General features: G+C 38.7%; 2 protein-coding genes and 2 long non-coding RNA genes across 6 annotated transcripts; 2 read left to right on the top strand and 2 right to left on the bottom strand.

The window, feature by feature from the left end:
• The first annotated feature begins 5,568 nt into the window (after positions 1-5,568).
• LOC129762504 (uncharacterized) lies at positions 5,569-8,165 on the top strand. Its single transcript, XR_008740645.1, has 3 exons — positions 5,569-5,824; positions 5,881-6,138; positions 6,193-8,165. It is a non-coding gene; the product is annotated as an uncharacterized LOC129762504 (long non-coding RNA).
• Positions 8,166-9,386: 1,221 nt separating this feature from the next.
• LOC129762501 (small nuclear ribonucleoprotein F) lies at positions 9,387-10,058 on the top strand. 2 transcript variants are annotated; one of them, XM_055760808.1, is made up of 2 exons: positions 9,387-9,528; positions 9,669-10,058. In XM_055760808.1, the coding sequence occupies exon 2, from the start codon at positions 9,691-9,693 to the stop codon at positions 9,955-9,957; it is 267 nt and encodes an 88-aa protein (XP_055616783.1). In that variant the 5' UTR covers positions 9,387-9,528; positions 9,669-9,690; the 3' UTR covers positions 9,958-10,058. The 2 variants fall into 2 exon arrangements, with proteins under 2 accessions (XP_055616783.1, XP_055616782.1); XM_055760807.1 differs by having other exon boundaries at positions 9,418-9,605.
• LOC129762500 (ileal sodium/bile acid cotransporter-like) lies at positions 10,042-12,864 on the bottom strand. 2 transcript variants are annotated; one of them, XM_055760806.1, is made up of 3 exons: positions 12,476-12,864; positions 10,291-11,630; positions 10,042-10,243 (listed from the first exon to the last, which is right to left on the bottom strand). In XM_055760806.1, exons 2-3 carry the CDS (start codon positions 11,619-11,621, stop codon positions 10,198-10,200), a joined length of 1,377 nt encoding a protein of 458 aa, XP_055616781.1. In that variant the 5' UTR covers positions 11,622-11,630; positions 12,476-12,864; the 3' UTR covers positions 10,042-10,197. The 2 variants fall into 2 exon arrangements, with proteins under 2 accessions (XP_055616781.1, XP_055616780.1); XM_055760805.1 differs by having other exon boundaries at positions 10,042-10,223; positions 12,476-12,861.
• Positions 12,865-13,260: 396 nt separating this feature from the next.
• Positions 13,261-14,082, bottom strand: LOC129762503 (uncharacterized). The gene is made up of 3 exons (XR_008740644.1): positions 13,683-14,082; positions 13,578-13,627; positions 13,261-13,518 (listed from the first exon to the last, which is right to left on the bottom strand). It is a non-coding gene; the product is annotated as an uncharacterized LOC129762503 (long non-coding RNA).
• Positions 14,083-16,015: the final 1,933 nt, after the last annotated feature.

Below are 16,015 nucleotides of genomic sequence, written 5' to 3'. Positions count from 1 at the left end.
TGGACGTTCTTTTCCGTAACATTCTACGTGAATCACACACTACAAAAATACAAAATCTTTTCCGTCATCGTACGGAGTATTTTCGGAGGACGCGTTCCGTTCAATATTTCTATCGCATGAAATACAAACTGAAAAAAATTATCAGTCGATCAAAAATTCTTTCTGAAGACTTCAGACATGTTTTATCGTCATTTATACGTCATTTCGACAAGGTTCTCTCTGGAAATCTCTCTTGTAACGTCCCAGTTCTTTTTGCGATAGGACAAAGTGACCCTTCAATCCTGGAATACCCTAACAATGTGTAGTCATCCAGTGAAACCAGTAGTGGCATGTGCGGTTGGCATATATCAATTATATATTACATTATAGCGATTGTGATTTCAGTTCTTCTACTAGATTCTAAAAACTGAATCCCATTTTATCAAAACAATTTCAATCATTTTCGACGCTGCACGAATACAAACCAATTTATTAGCCAAATATACAAGAGTCAATCAATGTTCTCAGGTCACCCAGAGATATGAATCAAACTTTAGCAATCGAAAAAGAACTATTATATACAACTGGAACGATATTATAAAGAAACTGTTTAACCCTTTTACGGGTAGGGGTAACTATATTGCCCCAAATCATCCAATTTTTTTCTATTCTTTAACAATAAATTATCAATTTTAGCCTTATTTGGTAACTAGTGCTTATATCTAGTAACATGCCTGATTTTCTTGAGCGCGAAAAAATAAGAAAAACTATTCATTGTGGAGCCGTTTTCGTGTTAACAACTCCCAATTTAGAGCAGCAAGAGCAAATTTCCCGAAAAGTCATTGAAAAACAGCCAATTTGTTGATGTTTTCAATACATATGAACTGTTTAGGACCTGCTGAGTCTGATCATGATAAAACTCATTTGTTTTTGTTGGAACTAACATCAAAAACTCAATTCTAAAAAAATCACGTTTACTATTAAGTGTTTACCGCTAGATGAGCAATGACAGCTGTATTGCCACCAACATTTCACGCTAGACGGGCAGTGGCAACTACATTGCCATCAATATTTTAAATGTTTTTAACTGTTTTGCGCTTTGGAAAACATTGTTTTGTGTATTTTAGCATGCAAATAGGTCGTTATATTGTAGTTTGCGTTGATTACATGCTTAGTTCTCACGGCTCGTTAAAGGGTTAATTCGTGGATTCACATATTTCCTCTAAATTATGGTTCATGGCGTCGGTGCTGAGCACACTCAAATCAGCTGTACGCAACGAACGCATTTGGAACAGATATCCAACGAGAGCCAAGCTGGACTGCGAATACGAATCTGTGTTAAAAAAATTACTAACTTCGGATGACGATTGAAATATAAAAATGATTGAAAAGATTCAATGGATTTTTTGTTCCTTAAGTCCTACGTTTGCTAAGTCATCTACAAAAAATATTACGATGTCCTTATCAATGTACATATTTGCAGTAGACATGAAGAAAATAGTCAAGCAATTAGCTCGATGCTTTGTTCGTACTGTCAGCTCCTTCATGGAGCGAAGAAGTTGGACAACGTGAGGCACTCCATGTTCGCCGGATTGAGTCGATCCGGCATTTACAACATTACCTTCCTTCTGGAGAAAGAGAAAGAAAGAGAGCGTCGAACGGAATCCTGGTTTTGGCTGTCCGACAGAACCGCGCGACCGTGAAGTAAAGCAGAAGCTGAGTGGGTCCGAAAGCAAAGTGGCCTCATCGTTCCGCATCTTTGGGCTGGGAGGTCGTTGTAACCGTCCAAACGATGAAGAAGTACCGACCTAAAACGGACATTTTGATGCGGAAGCGTCAGTCGAGGTCAATCCTGTCTAAGAGGCTGAAGGTACTATGGGAAAATATCTTTCCGGCGAAACGCGACATCATGGTCATATTGGATGACGAGACCTACTTGACACTGGACGACAACGACTGGTAGGGGACTGGGTATAAATCCCACACCAAATTCCAGAATAAGGCCTTTCTGTGGCTGACGATCAGCGAGAAGGATCACGTGAGCGAGGATGTAGTCTTTTGGTCTGACCTGGCCTCGACCCATAATGCCAAGAGATCACTGGAGGAGATGGACCTACTGAAGATAAATGTTGTACCGAATATCGCCAACCCTCCTAACGACAGTTACGAGAACGAGAAAGAATATACCGGCATCCATCTTTTCATCGGCCATGATTGATTGACATTCCTGAGAAAGACTTGATAAACGAAGGATAATTTGTTTCATTGAATTATCTTTTTTAGTTTTTTTTTTCATAGTCATCCGAAACTAATCAATTATTTCAATGCATACGTTATTGAGCAAATATAGAGTTTTGGATAACACTCGTTTCGCTTAACCTTCTCGATTTCTCTGGAAAATCCACCAAATTTCTATCCAGTATTCTTTCAAGTTATACATATTTGAATTACATTTTAAATCATCTTTCAAATATTCCTGAACGTGAAATGTAAACTAGGGAATCCGTGTTTTCCCTAGTTGTTGTTTTGACGAAAATTTGGTTCGGCTCCTCCTCTTAGGATCCACCAATGTAAACAAGGGATTCCGAATTTCCTTAGTTATTGGTTTTAATTATTCGAAAATTTGTTCACTTTGGGCTAGGCCCGTATCACCAGAAATCCCGACTAACGTAGACGTAAAACCACTTCAAAATCAGACTCGGACGGACCAGCGATGCTTACGACCACTTTTCGGATTGGGATTTTCTCGTGTTCTGTTTTACTTGTGCGCCTGGTTGCGAACGCTTGGAGAATTTCGTATCAAGCACTTGAATAACTCGAACTAATTTGAACTTAACCTTTTAATTGAACTGATTGAACTGTATAATTGTTGCTCCTCTAATTGATCTTTTTGGTCAAACTAATCGAAATAAACCTTTTCGGTTGTTGACTAAATTGAACTGTATAATTAAACTTGTATTGTTGAACTTTAAAATTGAACTGAATTACTAGGCAAAAATTCCGAGTATATATATACGTTGAATTCTTACCCAGCCCAAATCTACAAGGGAGAAAAAAAGTTCTCCCTTTCTCACTCAGATAACCGAGACCGCGTCGATCATTGAAGGAAAGAAAAAACGTGGGTCTCCCGCTGGCTTTGATTAAATTCCTTCATTTTTGTAATTTCTTATATGCTTGTTTGCGCTTCAATGATAAAATATTTTATTATTTTATTACCGGTTTTGCTATCTAAACTGGGTCCGTAACACTAAAGCATGGTAAAGAATCCTTTCATAATTGTATGCAAAGGATTTCCAATGATAGGCTACATACACCAACATTGATGAAGATAACCCAAACTTTTCTTAGTCTGCAGTTTGGAGAAATATAAAACACAAAACACTCATGGTGGATCACACCATCTATTAGTGATTTCAAGAATCCCACATTCAAATTTACTCTACAGACAAAATCGTGCCTGCAGACCGACATGTCAATTTCACTACCACGTAGACCCGGTCCTGGAGCACAGATTCAGTTTATACTTTAATATGTCTTAGCTCTGAAATCATCCTCGCTCGAAGCTGGAGACAATAATCCTCCACTATCAATTTAAGGTTGATCGCTCACAGTTTGTGTGAGTTACTTTCAGAATACAGATTTCAGTAAAGAAATGAAACGATAAGACAAAAATCTTAATATTCCACAGGGTAGCGTTCTCGGGTAGCTCAACTTTTTGACGTAGGACTACGTCTTTCATTTCTATACCGGGGTGTAAAATCAAAGTTTCGAAAACGAAAGCGTTACGCCGGAGACCGAGATTTTGAGTGTTAATAGCTCCTAAACAACTGAACGAAATGGTATGATAAACACTTCATTCGAAAGATAAAATGTCTACGCGTTCTATACTTGTTACTTTCTGATCCAAAAACTTGTTTCAATAGTCTTAAATTTGCTTTCAAAATAGGCTATTGAAATCACCAATCGGTATATAAGCGAGCGCCGCTCGGAAATCCACTCAGTTCTAATTGAACAGCGATTGGAGCATGTTGTCGCTGTTGTGGTGAAGCTCTTCATTTATCATGAAAGCGCGGATGAACGGTGTCACCAAAAGCCTGTTTGTGCACCTTAGGCCAGAAGGGAATCCATCAGGAGGAGAGTGATGCTACAAACGGTTCCCCGGGAAGATCTCGAAGCAGCCGCTACACACACACATACACGCACGGAATTCTTTCCGTTTGGATCGAGAAAGATCCGGAAAATAATCTGCCAGTTCCTCTAGGAACTTAAAAATACATTCATGTGAAAGAGTTTATTTGAATGTTTTCTATCCATGTAACACTGTGACCAAATATGTTTCAATCAAGTGCTATTAACAGATGGTTATCGAGTTAGCATTAACCACTGGTGGGCTTCCAGTATCGAGGAAAATGTGGAAATATCTAATCGTTACTGAAAATAATCTGCCAGTTCCTCTGTGAATTTAAAATTACATTCATATGAAAGAGTTTATTTTAATGTTTTCTATCCATGTAACACTGTGACCAAATACATTAGGTTTTGTGATTTTTCAATCAATCGCAATCAACAGGATAGCTTCTGAAGATTATTCTTCCCCATCAGTAGGATATTTCCGTATCCAATATTGGATGCATAAAACCTTGTGCCTCCAACGTAACGCTCTCGTTTTCGAAGTTCTCCAAATATTCATTCATTCAGAATGAATTCAGATTCAACTTCATACAAATGATCTCTAAATCAACGATAGTCCTACGTCACCCTTGCGGTTATACCATAGATATAACCCACTTCCTGTTTTTTTTATAAAATACAGAGTACACAGGATGTGGAGAGTTTAAGCATTCTTGGATGCAGAACAGATTTCATTAATTTTTTAATTTAAATCTCAATGTATTTAAAAAAATCTTAACTTATCGTGTCCACGTGGACATTATCTCCCTCTTTACCGTGGACACGCGTGGACTTTTTCGTACGATTGGTACATATTGGGACGATATTTACTCAGACGGTTTATCAAATCAATTATCATTTCTAAATTCATAAAATTTAGTTTGCAGTTGCGCACTATATTCTTTGTTCATATTTATTGAAATAAACTTCAAAACCTCAAGGTAAGTTTAATGAAACGTGCTATTTCAAAAAAAATCAAGAATGATAGAAGATGATGATTATGATGATAATGATGGTCCCACCTCATACCACTACAAAGGTTCGAGCAGGACGATTTATCTTTAAGATAATGTAAAATTTTAATAAAGTTCATAAAAACCCAGTATGCAAAATAAAACGAACTGGTTCTGTTGCAGACATAAATTAACTATCATAAGAACATCAAGAAATAGGCAAAAATTGAAAAAAAATATCCCAAGGCATGACAAGCGAATTTCCAACCCGGGAAGAATTGAACCCGATATATTGATGTTTCCACTAGAGACTTACTCTGAGATCTGCCACAGTACAGAAAAACCTTGATATAACGATCTGCTAATACGATAGCTTACGAGTATTCTGACGGGCTATCCCGAGGTTGAATCCGGTTTCCACTGCAGATCCTAAAAAATTTACATTGCATATCTGTTTTCGCCAGAGTTCAAACTCTAGATTCTATGTCTACCGCACGATAAATACAATATGGTAGCGCGACTTATGAAAAAGGCCTATCAGCCATCTTGGATTTTTTCTGCAGTGTTTGTAAACAATCTGCAATATTTTGCAATATTTTTTTTTGCTCTCTTGTTTTGGTTATTCTGAATTTCTGCAGGGAGTGAGTGTTGATGAATATGGGCAAAGTTGTGATGTTAAAATGAATGGAATTGTGACAATAAGAGCATTAAAAAGTTGAAAGGTAAGTATTTTACGGTTAAAACTAAGTTTGTAATATACTTTTATCTTATGTTTCAGCTCAAGCGCTGAAACAAGTGGCGCATTCAATGAACACATTCCAGCAATTGCACACTCTCACTACCGTTAGCTATTATGCGAAGCACGCAAAGGAAGGTATTGCAAAGGCACCTTCCGCTGCTTCATCGGAAATAGGATCGGAACCAGATAATGAGGCGAAAACTGAGCAGCCACGGGGGAGCAGTGCCGATAAGGAAAATCAGCATGAACGCGGGATTTTACTTTCGAAGGAATAGGAATCTACTCCGAATAAAATGTGTAAGTAATCGACCAAACACATTGGATTGACAATATTAACGACATTGTTCACAGGGACAAGCACAAGCGCGATGGGTTGTCGGAAAATATCCCTGTTGCACTGTATCATGCAGATAAAAAAGAATGGAAACGGTTCAAAGATCGTCTACCAGGAGAAAACAACCATTCAGAGCTTAGATGGAAAGTGCGAAACAAACTGTAAAGTAAATTTGAATCAAACAAAACTCGATTTTATTTCATGATGCTAATGACTTACCGATCGACATAGAATTTCGTCATAAATGACTTCGCATCGTTGCGATGTAAATGTTCGCTTAATTTCGATTCAATTTCCTGCGCTGCGCTTCTAGTCAGAACCAGAGTATTGAGTTTAGGCATTGAGTAGACATTCAGTCTATAAACGTGCATCAGATTCATATATTCGATATTCGGTGATATTCTTCGGCATAGTATCGCTGCTATCGATGAACAAAACTGACGGTCCCCATGCTCACTTATGAGCCAAATCCTTTAGATATTGTGGATCATCTGTAGGAATTTTCAAACTCTCGACAACATGCAGATCATTCTGGGCAAGTTTGATCGACAGCGACGACAGCAAGAGACGTTTGTTCAAAGCCCCCAAATAAAATTCTTCTTAAAGAGCGTTCTGATCTGTTACACTGCTTGCTGGGGCTATACACAATATCTGCCAGTCTGATCATGCCGAGAGGCAGTATTCCAGCTGCATTCAGGATACCTACGAACAAGATTTAAAATTGTTCACAAATCTGAAACTGGCGATTGGTTATTTGCGTATAAAAATGAATATGGGTTGCGACAGGTACAACTTAGAGGCGAATGAACTCTACGAGTTTAAAGGCTCTATAATTCAACAACATATTTGTGTAACGAAATGAAGAAGAAAAACTCACAAGATATCTCGACATTTTCTATTTCATCACTGCTACTTCTTGCGCTGTCGGCGGGTTGATTTTCAACTTCTCCCAATTGAGTCCAGTGTTCAGGATTCCCTGGTAATGCTAGAAGTGAAAACAGTTTATTACACGGTTTTTATTCAATACGATACACTCACCATCAGCATTGATTCTTCGATGCCGCTCAACCGAGTATGAGACATTTTCGCATTCTTCATTCCTGTTATAGCAAGAGGAATCGAAATGTTTCGAACAAATTCCTTGGTTACCTAGAGGTTTTCACTGTTTTTGTTGTCCACAATAAGCGATCCATTTCAAGAGCACCCAGCAAACATTAAATCGCATAACAAGCGTATATATAACATCATATGCCCTAAAATTTGGGTGGCATATAATGCGCCTAACTGGCATATGCATGCAAAAGTGGAGGCCATATACATACATGGCAAATGCTTACCGAATTTGTTTGGATGAATATGCAACTTTGACCGGCTATAATAGCGATTATGTTGGAATTGAATTGCGATCTAATATGAATATATTCATGAATTGTCAAAGCACCAAATACGACTTTTGCCATACTCATATACGATTTATTACAGACATGGAAAAAAAATGGCGCAAAATATTTTCGTGAAATGTTTATTGTAGCCTCACGAATCGCCATTTTTATATATGAGTATTTATGTTTGTAGAAATAATAATTGTTTGATTGACTTGTGTTGGGAGTGGAATATGAATGTTTAAAATGGCACAGATTGATGTTTGGTGAAAACTTCTCCGATGTGGGTTCGAACTCCGGTCGTCTGGATTATCCACCAGCTATCTCGCGCGGCTATCTGAAATTTAATTTAACAGCGGTTAAAACTTTCGAGTGCATCAGCATTTCATTGACATTTCAATATGATGTAATATGTTCTTTATAAGGATATAATATGATTTACTGTTTCATGATTTTCTTCAGCATGCAACACGATTTACTACAGTACTGAATCGATTTAAATTATACGCTTATACGACACACAAACTGCATCAGCGTAATATACGCATATGATGCGGATTAAATATATTTTACGACAATGTACATCATAAAATTGATGTTTATTATACCGATATGCGATTTAATTTGATAATGGTATATAAAATCGAGTTTTTACATTTTATGCGATTTCAAATATACACGATACATACTTTGATTGATATTATACGCGATTATGATTTATTCGGATTTCTTGTAAGACTTGGCACGTGCAAAATTATACGATTTAATGTTTGCTGGGCAGATCCTCTCTTTTGGGGAATCTATGCACGGTAATACATTCAGCCTTATTTTTGTATCGAGAACGAGTTATTTCGCAGCCCTTAACGGCACAGAAATTAGCCATCTGCAAGAAAACGAAATTATATCTTATTATATATTGCACCATTTAAAAGATAAAAATACATTTACCTCGAAATTCCTCACAGGTGATTCCTCTGCCCAAATAAACTATTCTTATTTCTTGGCACAATTCAAATGATTTGATAACAAACAATTGTAATGTTATTCGATGTTAATTGATGTTAAATGATTTTTATAATCCAGAAATATTCTCGTTCGTGGAATGTTCATCAGAGCCAAACTTGACAGCAATATTTTTCCCACGTTTTGCAGTCAAATCCCTTTCCACAGTCCTCTGTATATTTATACCGTTTCCCCTCGCGCACTTATTGACGACACGGTCACACCTTTATTCTACACATCTTGGTCTACCGGAAGGCGCGCGGCTCAAACATTCGTAGACTTCTCTTGTATATATCAAGGCGCCTCTATATATACCAGGTGAAACAATCATATGAAATGCACTTTCAGCCATATTGGAATTGCTGTCGGTATTATTTACAAACAGCTGCCGGCGGCTCTCTACAAACTGCCACTACGCTTATTCGAACGATGCCTACTATGTTCGGCTTTCGCAAATTTATGTGAAAAAGAAGAGATGATGTTGTAGAATTTCATTCTCATGCAGTTCATCCACTACTCTCGCATGTGAAAATGCAAAAATGGCGTATCCTAGCAATAACGAAACAAACAACCCCCGCTCCACAAACCGTAATCTCCTTCTTATTGAAGTGATGATGTTGCTTCACCTGTTATACATTTATACAAGCGCCTTGGTATATATCTTTTGGATCTAAATTCTATCAACCTTAGAGGCGAATGAACTGCAAAGTTTAAAGCCTCTTAAAAACAAAGAAAGAAAGAAAATTCCATCAATATGATGTGAAGACATTTGAAGATATTTTTTCGTTCAATGAGAAGATAACTGAAAAAATTACCTGGCATCCATGTACCCATTATAACTGTTATACATGAATAAACACACATACCAAGCCACACGAAGAACGTCAACGTTGAACGTTTTGTTGACAAGTTTCGCGAGTTTCGCGAATAGGACGCGCATTTCACGTAGCATATATCTCATTTAGTAAAGTAAGTGCGAAATAGTTGTTCTCGAGCTGCCCTGGATCGGTTATCTTGAGTGTTTTTCTTCCTCAACCTCACAACGAGTAAATACAACAATATGAGTGATTTGTTTATGCTGAGAAAAATAATTTTTCGCCTACCGCTAGCTAACCTCAATCATCCGGCAACATGACGACTGCTATGCCAATCAACCCAAAACCTTTTCTGAATGGTTTGACCGGGAAACCTGTGATCATCAAGCTGAAGTGGGGCCACGAGTATAAGGGTTTCCTGGTGTCCGTTGATGGGTACATGAACATGCAACTGGCCAACACGGAGGAGTTTGTGGACGGACAGAACACCGGACACTTGGGTGAGGTGCTTATCCGGTGTAATAACGTACTTTATATCCGTGGAATAGATGATGACGACGAGGAGGGGGAAATGAGGGATTAGTAGCAGCTGATATTAGCCGTAGGTTAGAATTAAGCGAATAAGGGTGAATAAATGAATTGTAAAACGTAATGATTGGAAAGACAATTTGATTTAAATCAATATATCATTATATTTGTTCAAACTTCCTCGAAGGGATATGTATAATATTCACAGATAACAGTTTTGTTCACACAAAAACTACAAATATCATTTTATAAAATCAAGTGCCACTCAGTTGCTCCTGCATCGAATCCTTCGGGATCAGCTTATCCTTGCGTACTGCACATCTGGAAAGGAGAGAGAGTTCCTATTATTGTCTCGATGTTAGCATTCACGCAAAACGACACAACTTACTTCTCGCGGAGTTTCAGCACCAAATAGAGTGCCATCAGCGGGAACGGTGTCATGATGGCCGTCGAGACGGGAATCACCGTGGTCAAGTCGGCCGCTGGTTGTGGCAGGGAGAATCTCAGCAGGAATATGGCAATACCGGTGTTCTGGATGCCCGTCTCCACCGAAATGGCTAGCGCATCGGCTGTGGGAAGCCGGGCGGCTTTACTGGTGAAGTATCCGAAGAGATAACCGATCCAAGGCAGCCCGAGTCCAGCAACAATGATTTGCCACGAGAAAAGCTCGAACAGATAGAGGTTCGTGATGATGGCGAAGATGACGATGAATAGGATCAGAAAAATCGACATTGGTTTCAGAATTCGGACCAGGATGCGAGCTGTGCGTGGACTATACCGCTGGATCAGCAGTCCGATTCCTAGCGGAACCACCAAACCAACAGCAAAGGTGGCAATGTTTCTGTAGGGTACAACGAGATTGCCTTGGTGGAAAATATTTCGACCAAGTGTGAATATCCACAGAGGCATCATCCCAAACGCGGCAATAGTACTGATGGTAGTCATAGCCACGGAGAGATTCATATTGCCACCAAGAACCACCGTCCAGATATTGGAAGCGCCTCCTGCCGGCGAAACTCCGGTAAAGAACATTCCAAGTTGAAGTTCGTAATCATTTGGGAAGAGCAAATATCCCAAACCGTAACTCAGTAATGGCATGAAAAGAAATTGCGATAGGAAACCAATTGCTGGCCCAATTGGTCTCACTAGGATAGTTTTGAGCTTAGGCAAATCCAGCGCTGCTCCAAAATTGATGTACAATATGGACACCAGGGTAGCGACCGAAGCAGTGAACACTGTATCGATCACTCGCTCCTCTCGAATAACCGTTACCGGCAACTTCTCTCCCGATTGGACCGTCCGATTGTCTTTCCCCGTGACTTCTACGTACAAATTAGTCGTGCCCAGGAATTCCCCCGTTATATTAAATCCTCCCTCGAAGCTCGATTCCCTTCTCATCTCGATGGCTTTGAAGCTGCCGCCAAGAATCGATGCGACATGATTTCGTTCGCTTTTCAACTGAATACTCGACTCGTCCACCACGTAATCTTGCGGGAGACCCTCGATTCGTATGCTCACATTTGTGGCGGTATTCATGTGTATTGTCGTCGATACCGGATCGTACACGGCATGCCAGGCAAGGCCATCATCTCCCAGTCGGCCACCACGGCTGACGGCTTGCTGGATCGAGGTGGAGATTAGGGCAGCCTTGCAATGGATAACTACCTGGAGGGTCAACGCAGCCAGGAAGATTACGAATTTAAGCAATGGGCATGCCATTGAATAGCGCTGGGGGAGGAAATAAAACAGTTAAACGTTGATTACTAAGAATTAATTTAGCAGCTCAGGTTCGAATAATGGCTGATTGATGGTATTAACAATCGGTTGATTGGTGTCGTGTTTCCTTATCCTAGTTTGGGGCGCACGTAAACGAGCGTGACTATTCTCAACTTTCATGATAATTGTCAACTCTTAAAGATCTTGATTAGGATAAGAGATAAGGAACGTGTAATGCGAACAAAGGGAAATTATCAGGAGGATGACAAGTTCAGACTTGGCCTGGTAACATTTGTTAAAAATGTTCAATGGAATTCAAATAAACTTTTTGGACTCATCGTTGATACGATTGATTCAAAAACCTATTAGTATGCTTATGAGTAATTGAAATACGGGAATTTATCCTCTGCATCATCAAACCAATACTGACTGGCATTGCAGAATAAAATAGATTTCGCTAGTGCACATTGCATCCACTTGCGGCGCAAAGCGCGAACTGCAACTTCAACACACTTTTATCTCTAAACCTCAACCTTTTTTTTCATTGCTCAGTCGAAACACATACACATGATGATTATATATCTCCACTTAATTGCACTTTGCGAATAATGTTATCTCTCGTACGAAAGGTATTTGCTGTTTTAGACTCTCAAGTTTTAACAATATCATTCATGAGCCAATATCTGATGTAATTTAATTAAAGAAACTGAATTATTGGTGTTATGACGCACAAAAGCAACAAAAGTGACCGCAAACCGGCGGTAACACTGGTGGATATGTAAAAAATCATTGCCACGTATTATTCGGGGACTTCTCTATAGTAATGAACCCTCCGCAAAGGATCAAGGTGAATGTACCTTTTTTTCTAAGCTGCAACAAATAAATCGTATACACAGTAACAGTCAATTACTTCTTCTGGGCGCAGTTAGGATACAATTGTGTTACATCACACACGCGCACACGGAAAGTGTGGGGGCGATTGCAAGTGGCTTATCTATTGGCGCATTAGGCTTTGATCCTGTTTGATGGGCCACAATTCGAACTTATAGAAGCCTGCAACCATACAAATAAAGAACCGTACAGGTTTGTCACTGTGTTCAACCGCACTTTCTAATTCCTAGCAATCATAACTGATACGTATATTTGTCAGAGAACGCAGAGAAGGAAAAAGCGAAGCACAAACTCAACGCAGAACGGCTCGAAATCAACTAAAACATAATATTTGCGTCATGAGAATGTAAACAAGAGTAGCAAGTGGAGGAGTGCAACTTCTCGAGAGACTGGTGGCTTCGAAATCAAGATGTCTCGTAAGGTGAGATGTTATGTCAACATTTCTGATCGATCATCGCTCCCATTGCCCACAATCCGTTTTGCCTGCCAAGATCGGGTCGATGAAATGTCAACAATCGACCTCAAATGCTGCCACCTTGCAATCGATTTATCGACCTTTCATATGCATTCATCGAACAACTTGACGCCACTTTTTTGCCAACATGTGCAAGGCGTCGACCTGCATGTAACGCTGCTTCCAACACTGATCGTCTCTTGTTTGTATTGGTTTGTTATGAAACATGAAAAGGAAAAACATTGATCGATTTTAATCATTTTATTCAATAAAAACACAAAATGCATATAAAATATAAACAAGATATATAATGCAATCGGTGCATTCGGGTTGTCTGGATTGACGATTCGAATCCAGCTCCTTTTTCTCCTTGACACACATATGTGGCTGAGGAGGTTTCTTCAATGTGCGCGAAGCACGAGATCTCCGATATGGAAAGTTGCTCGAAACACTATCGATGGTCAGGTCCAGATGCTGCTGCTATTAATGTTGTCCCCTGGAACAGCCACCATGGCTTGGAGGATACTGCTACGGGAAAGCCGATGCTGTTGACTGCTGTAATAGAAGTGGAAATAAGCACTGTGGTTATGGGGGAATTCATTTTTCTCATTCACCAGTTGATGGAAGCAAAAAAGCCACATCATCCGAACGGGTGTATTCATAGCTGAAATAAAATAAAATAATTAGTATTTTAAAATGTCTGCTATCTAATAGTATACCTGGTAAGAAACCACTTTGGGAGAATCTGATAATGTCACATCTTGCGTTTGTGATTAATTTCCACCTGTGGCGAATCTACACCGTCAGTCTCCCCACACTGTTGATCTGGCTTAGCATCATTCAATTCAATACCGTTCGTGTCCTTACTTCGTTGGTAGAAATGTCTCAGAACGGAATAAACTTTCACTGATATGCATCTGCTCAGTTGTTCCGTATCGAAATTCATTGCTTGTTGTGCCTGCTTCTGGGCAACGTTGTCCGGATGCATATGAACTAGTTTAGCTTCCGTGTTGGACCCAATTGGGTTCAGGAATGCCGCCGGTAGCAATCTTCCAGATTGATAAAGTAAAAACCTATCTATTCCACAAACTCCACTAGAGGAAAATCTGTTGAGATGGGTCTGAAGAAATATAAAATGAAAAACAGAAAAAGATTCCATACTCACCAGTTATATGATCTGGTTGTTTTGGTGTGAGATGACAGTTCATCGTTGAAGAAAAAGTGATGCCGATTCGTTTTGTTAATCATTCTGTATTTTCGACCAACGAATTTTCGATGTTACGTATTTGGGGAATAGGCATGACAGTATGGATTTTCAAAAGGAATAAACACACTTTTAAAATAAAAATTATGAATGAACATTATTTTTCTCAAATGAAATTAGTACTCAATGTAAATGAAAATCACTATTGCATGCAAGTGATGAAAAAACGTCATACAAAAATTATGCCTAAAGATAATTTTATATTATAAAGGTAAGTTTTTGTGAGAATATCTGAAAATTTATAGAAAATAATTTAAACTAAGGTCAGGAAAACGTACTTCAAGTAGATAAATAAAGCCAAGAAACAATTTTCATACAAATTCTACCAATTTAAAACTGCCTTCGGGTCGACTAATCTGATAGAGAATAAGTTCCCTCATACAAAGTAATGGCGTATCCAGATGTCAACATCGTACCGAATAGGCACCAGCGTTACGGTCGGTGTTAGGTCGATGATTTTTTCGTCGATTGGATTGTGGGTGCTCATATACGGTCGAAACTCTTCATCCGCAATGACAGTGGTACAGTGTCGACGTCTGGTGGCGACTTTTGATTTGTGGCAATCAGAGGTTAGACATCAATTGAATATAGGCTACCTAAATTAAAATCAATATGGCGTCATTTGTTTATCAACATATCATTTACGAGGATTGAAATCGAAAAATGCGCTGCTTTATTCTAACTGCATGAGCGATTTGCATATTTCGGTTTCACATGGAGGTGTTCACATTTAACATGGAGTTTAAAGTTAGCCACTATTCGACTATATAACCGGACCGAGTTGTAAACAACAGTAATTGATTGAACCAAAATGTCAGTAAACCGCAGCAATATTGGGTACACTGGCAATATGAGGGATTTGACGTTTTAGTCGTACCCCTGGTGGCAATGGTTTTCAGATCGTCAGAATAGAAGACACGAAGCCAGTTTTAAAATGTTAAAATTTGAATGAAAATTTTCACTAAATGTGTTATTTTTTTCGTTTTATTCACTTTCGTCAAACAAATGTAGACTACGAAAATTCTTGCTTAGATGGACGAATTTCACGGCTTGTTATATTTCCTCATCGAACAGAAGTGTTCCATTTTGTCTGATTTCCTTTATCTTGCTTCCAACATTCGTAAGCATCAGATCTGTTCTTAAATAATAGTCAAATTTGGGAATTAATCCATGGGGTACCAGGATGTGAAATTACTTTTTTCCTAATTGGTGCATGTCTATGAATCACTACTTATTATAAGTCATTGAAAACAACCAATTTATCATCCACATTATTGCAGCAATACATTAAATTAAAGTTCGATTGACTAAGATCACGTGTGAAAGCATGGAGGTCAATTTTGTTATAGTCTCGATACCAATGTTCTTCAGGCGGGAGTTTTTTGTTTTTAACACTACAATCCACGCATAAGAAATCATGATCACTTATTCCAGCCATTGACGATTGATAACAATTGTTCAGACTACTTAGCTGCCGTTCTACGCATAGTTGTCCTATGTTACTTTTTGACGATTTTCACTTTTCTTCATAAAACGTTGTTTTTATGCATAATCTTACGGAAAAACACAAAAAAAAAACATATAGTTTATTCCCAACTTGTAAAAAAATAACATCAAGCTCAATTGTCCCATGTTGATATTCTATTCATAACTGTCCCATTTTTTGTAGATTCATATTGAATAAGTCGGTTCAAGTACAAGAGTTTCATGTCACACTTTCAGCAGGACTAATGCACTCTTTTCTGGTTTGGAAGAGCGAACTAATTCTCAAACAAATAAGAAAAAGTT

Source organism: Toxorhynchites rutilus, chromosome 1 (assembly GCF_029784135.1).
Source record: "Toxorhynchites rutilus septentrionalis strain SRP chromosome 1, ASM2978413v1, whole genome shotgun sequence".
NCBI lineage: Eukaryota > Metazoa > Arthropoda > Insecta > Diptera > Culicidae > Toxorhynchites > Toxorhynchites rutilus.
Note: the sequence above shows the minus strand (reverse complement) of the source record. Positions and strands in the feature narration are given on the sequence as shown.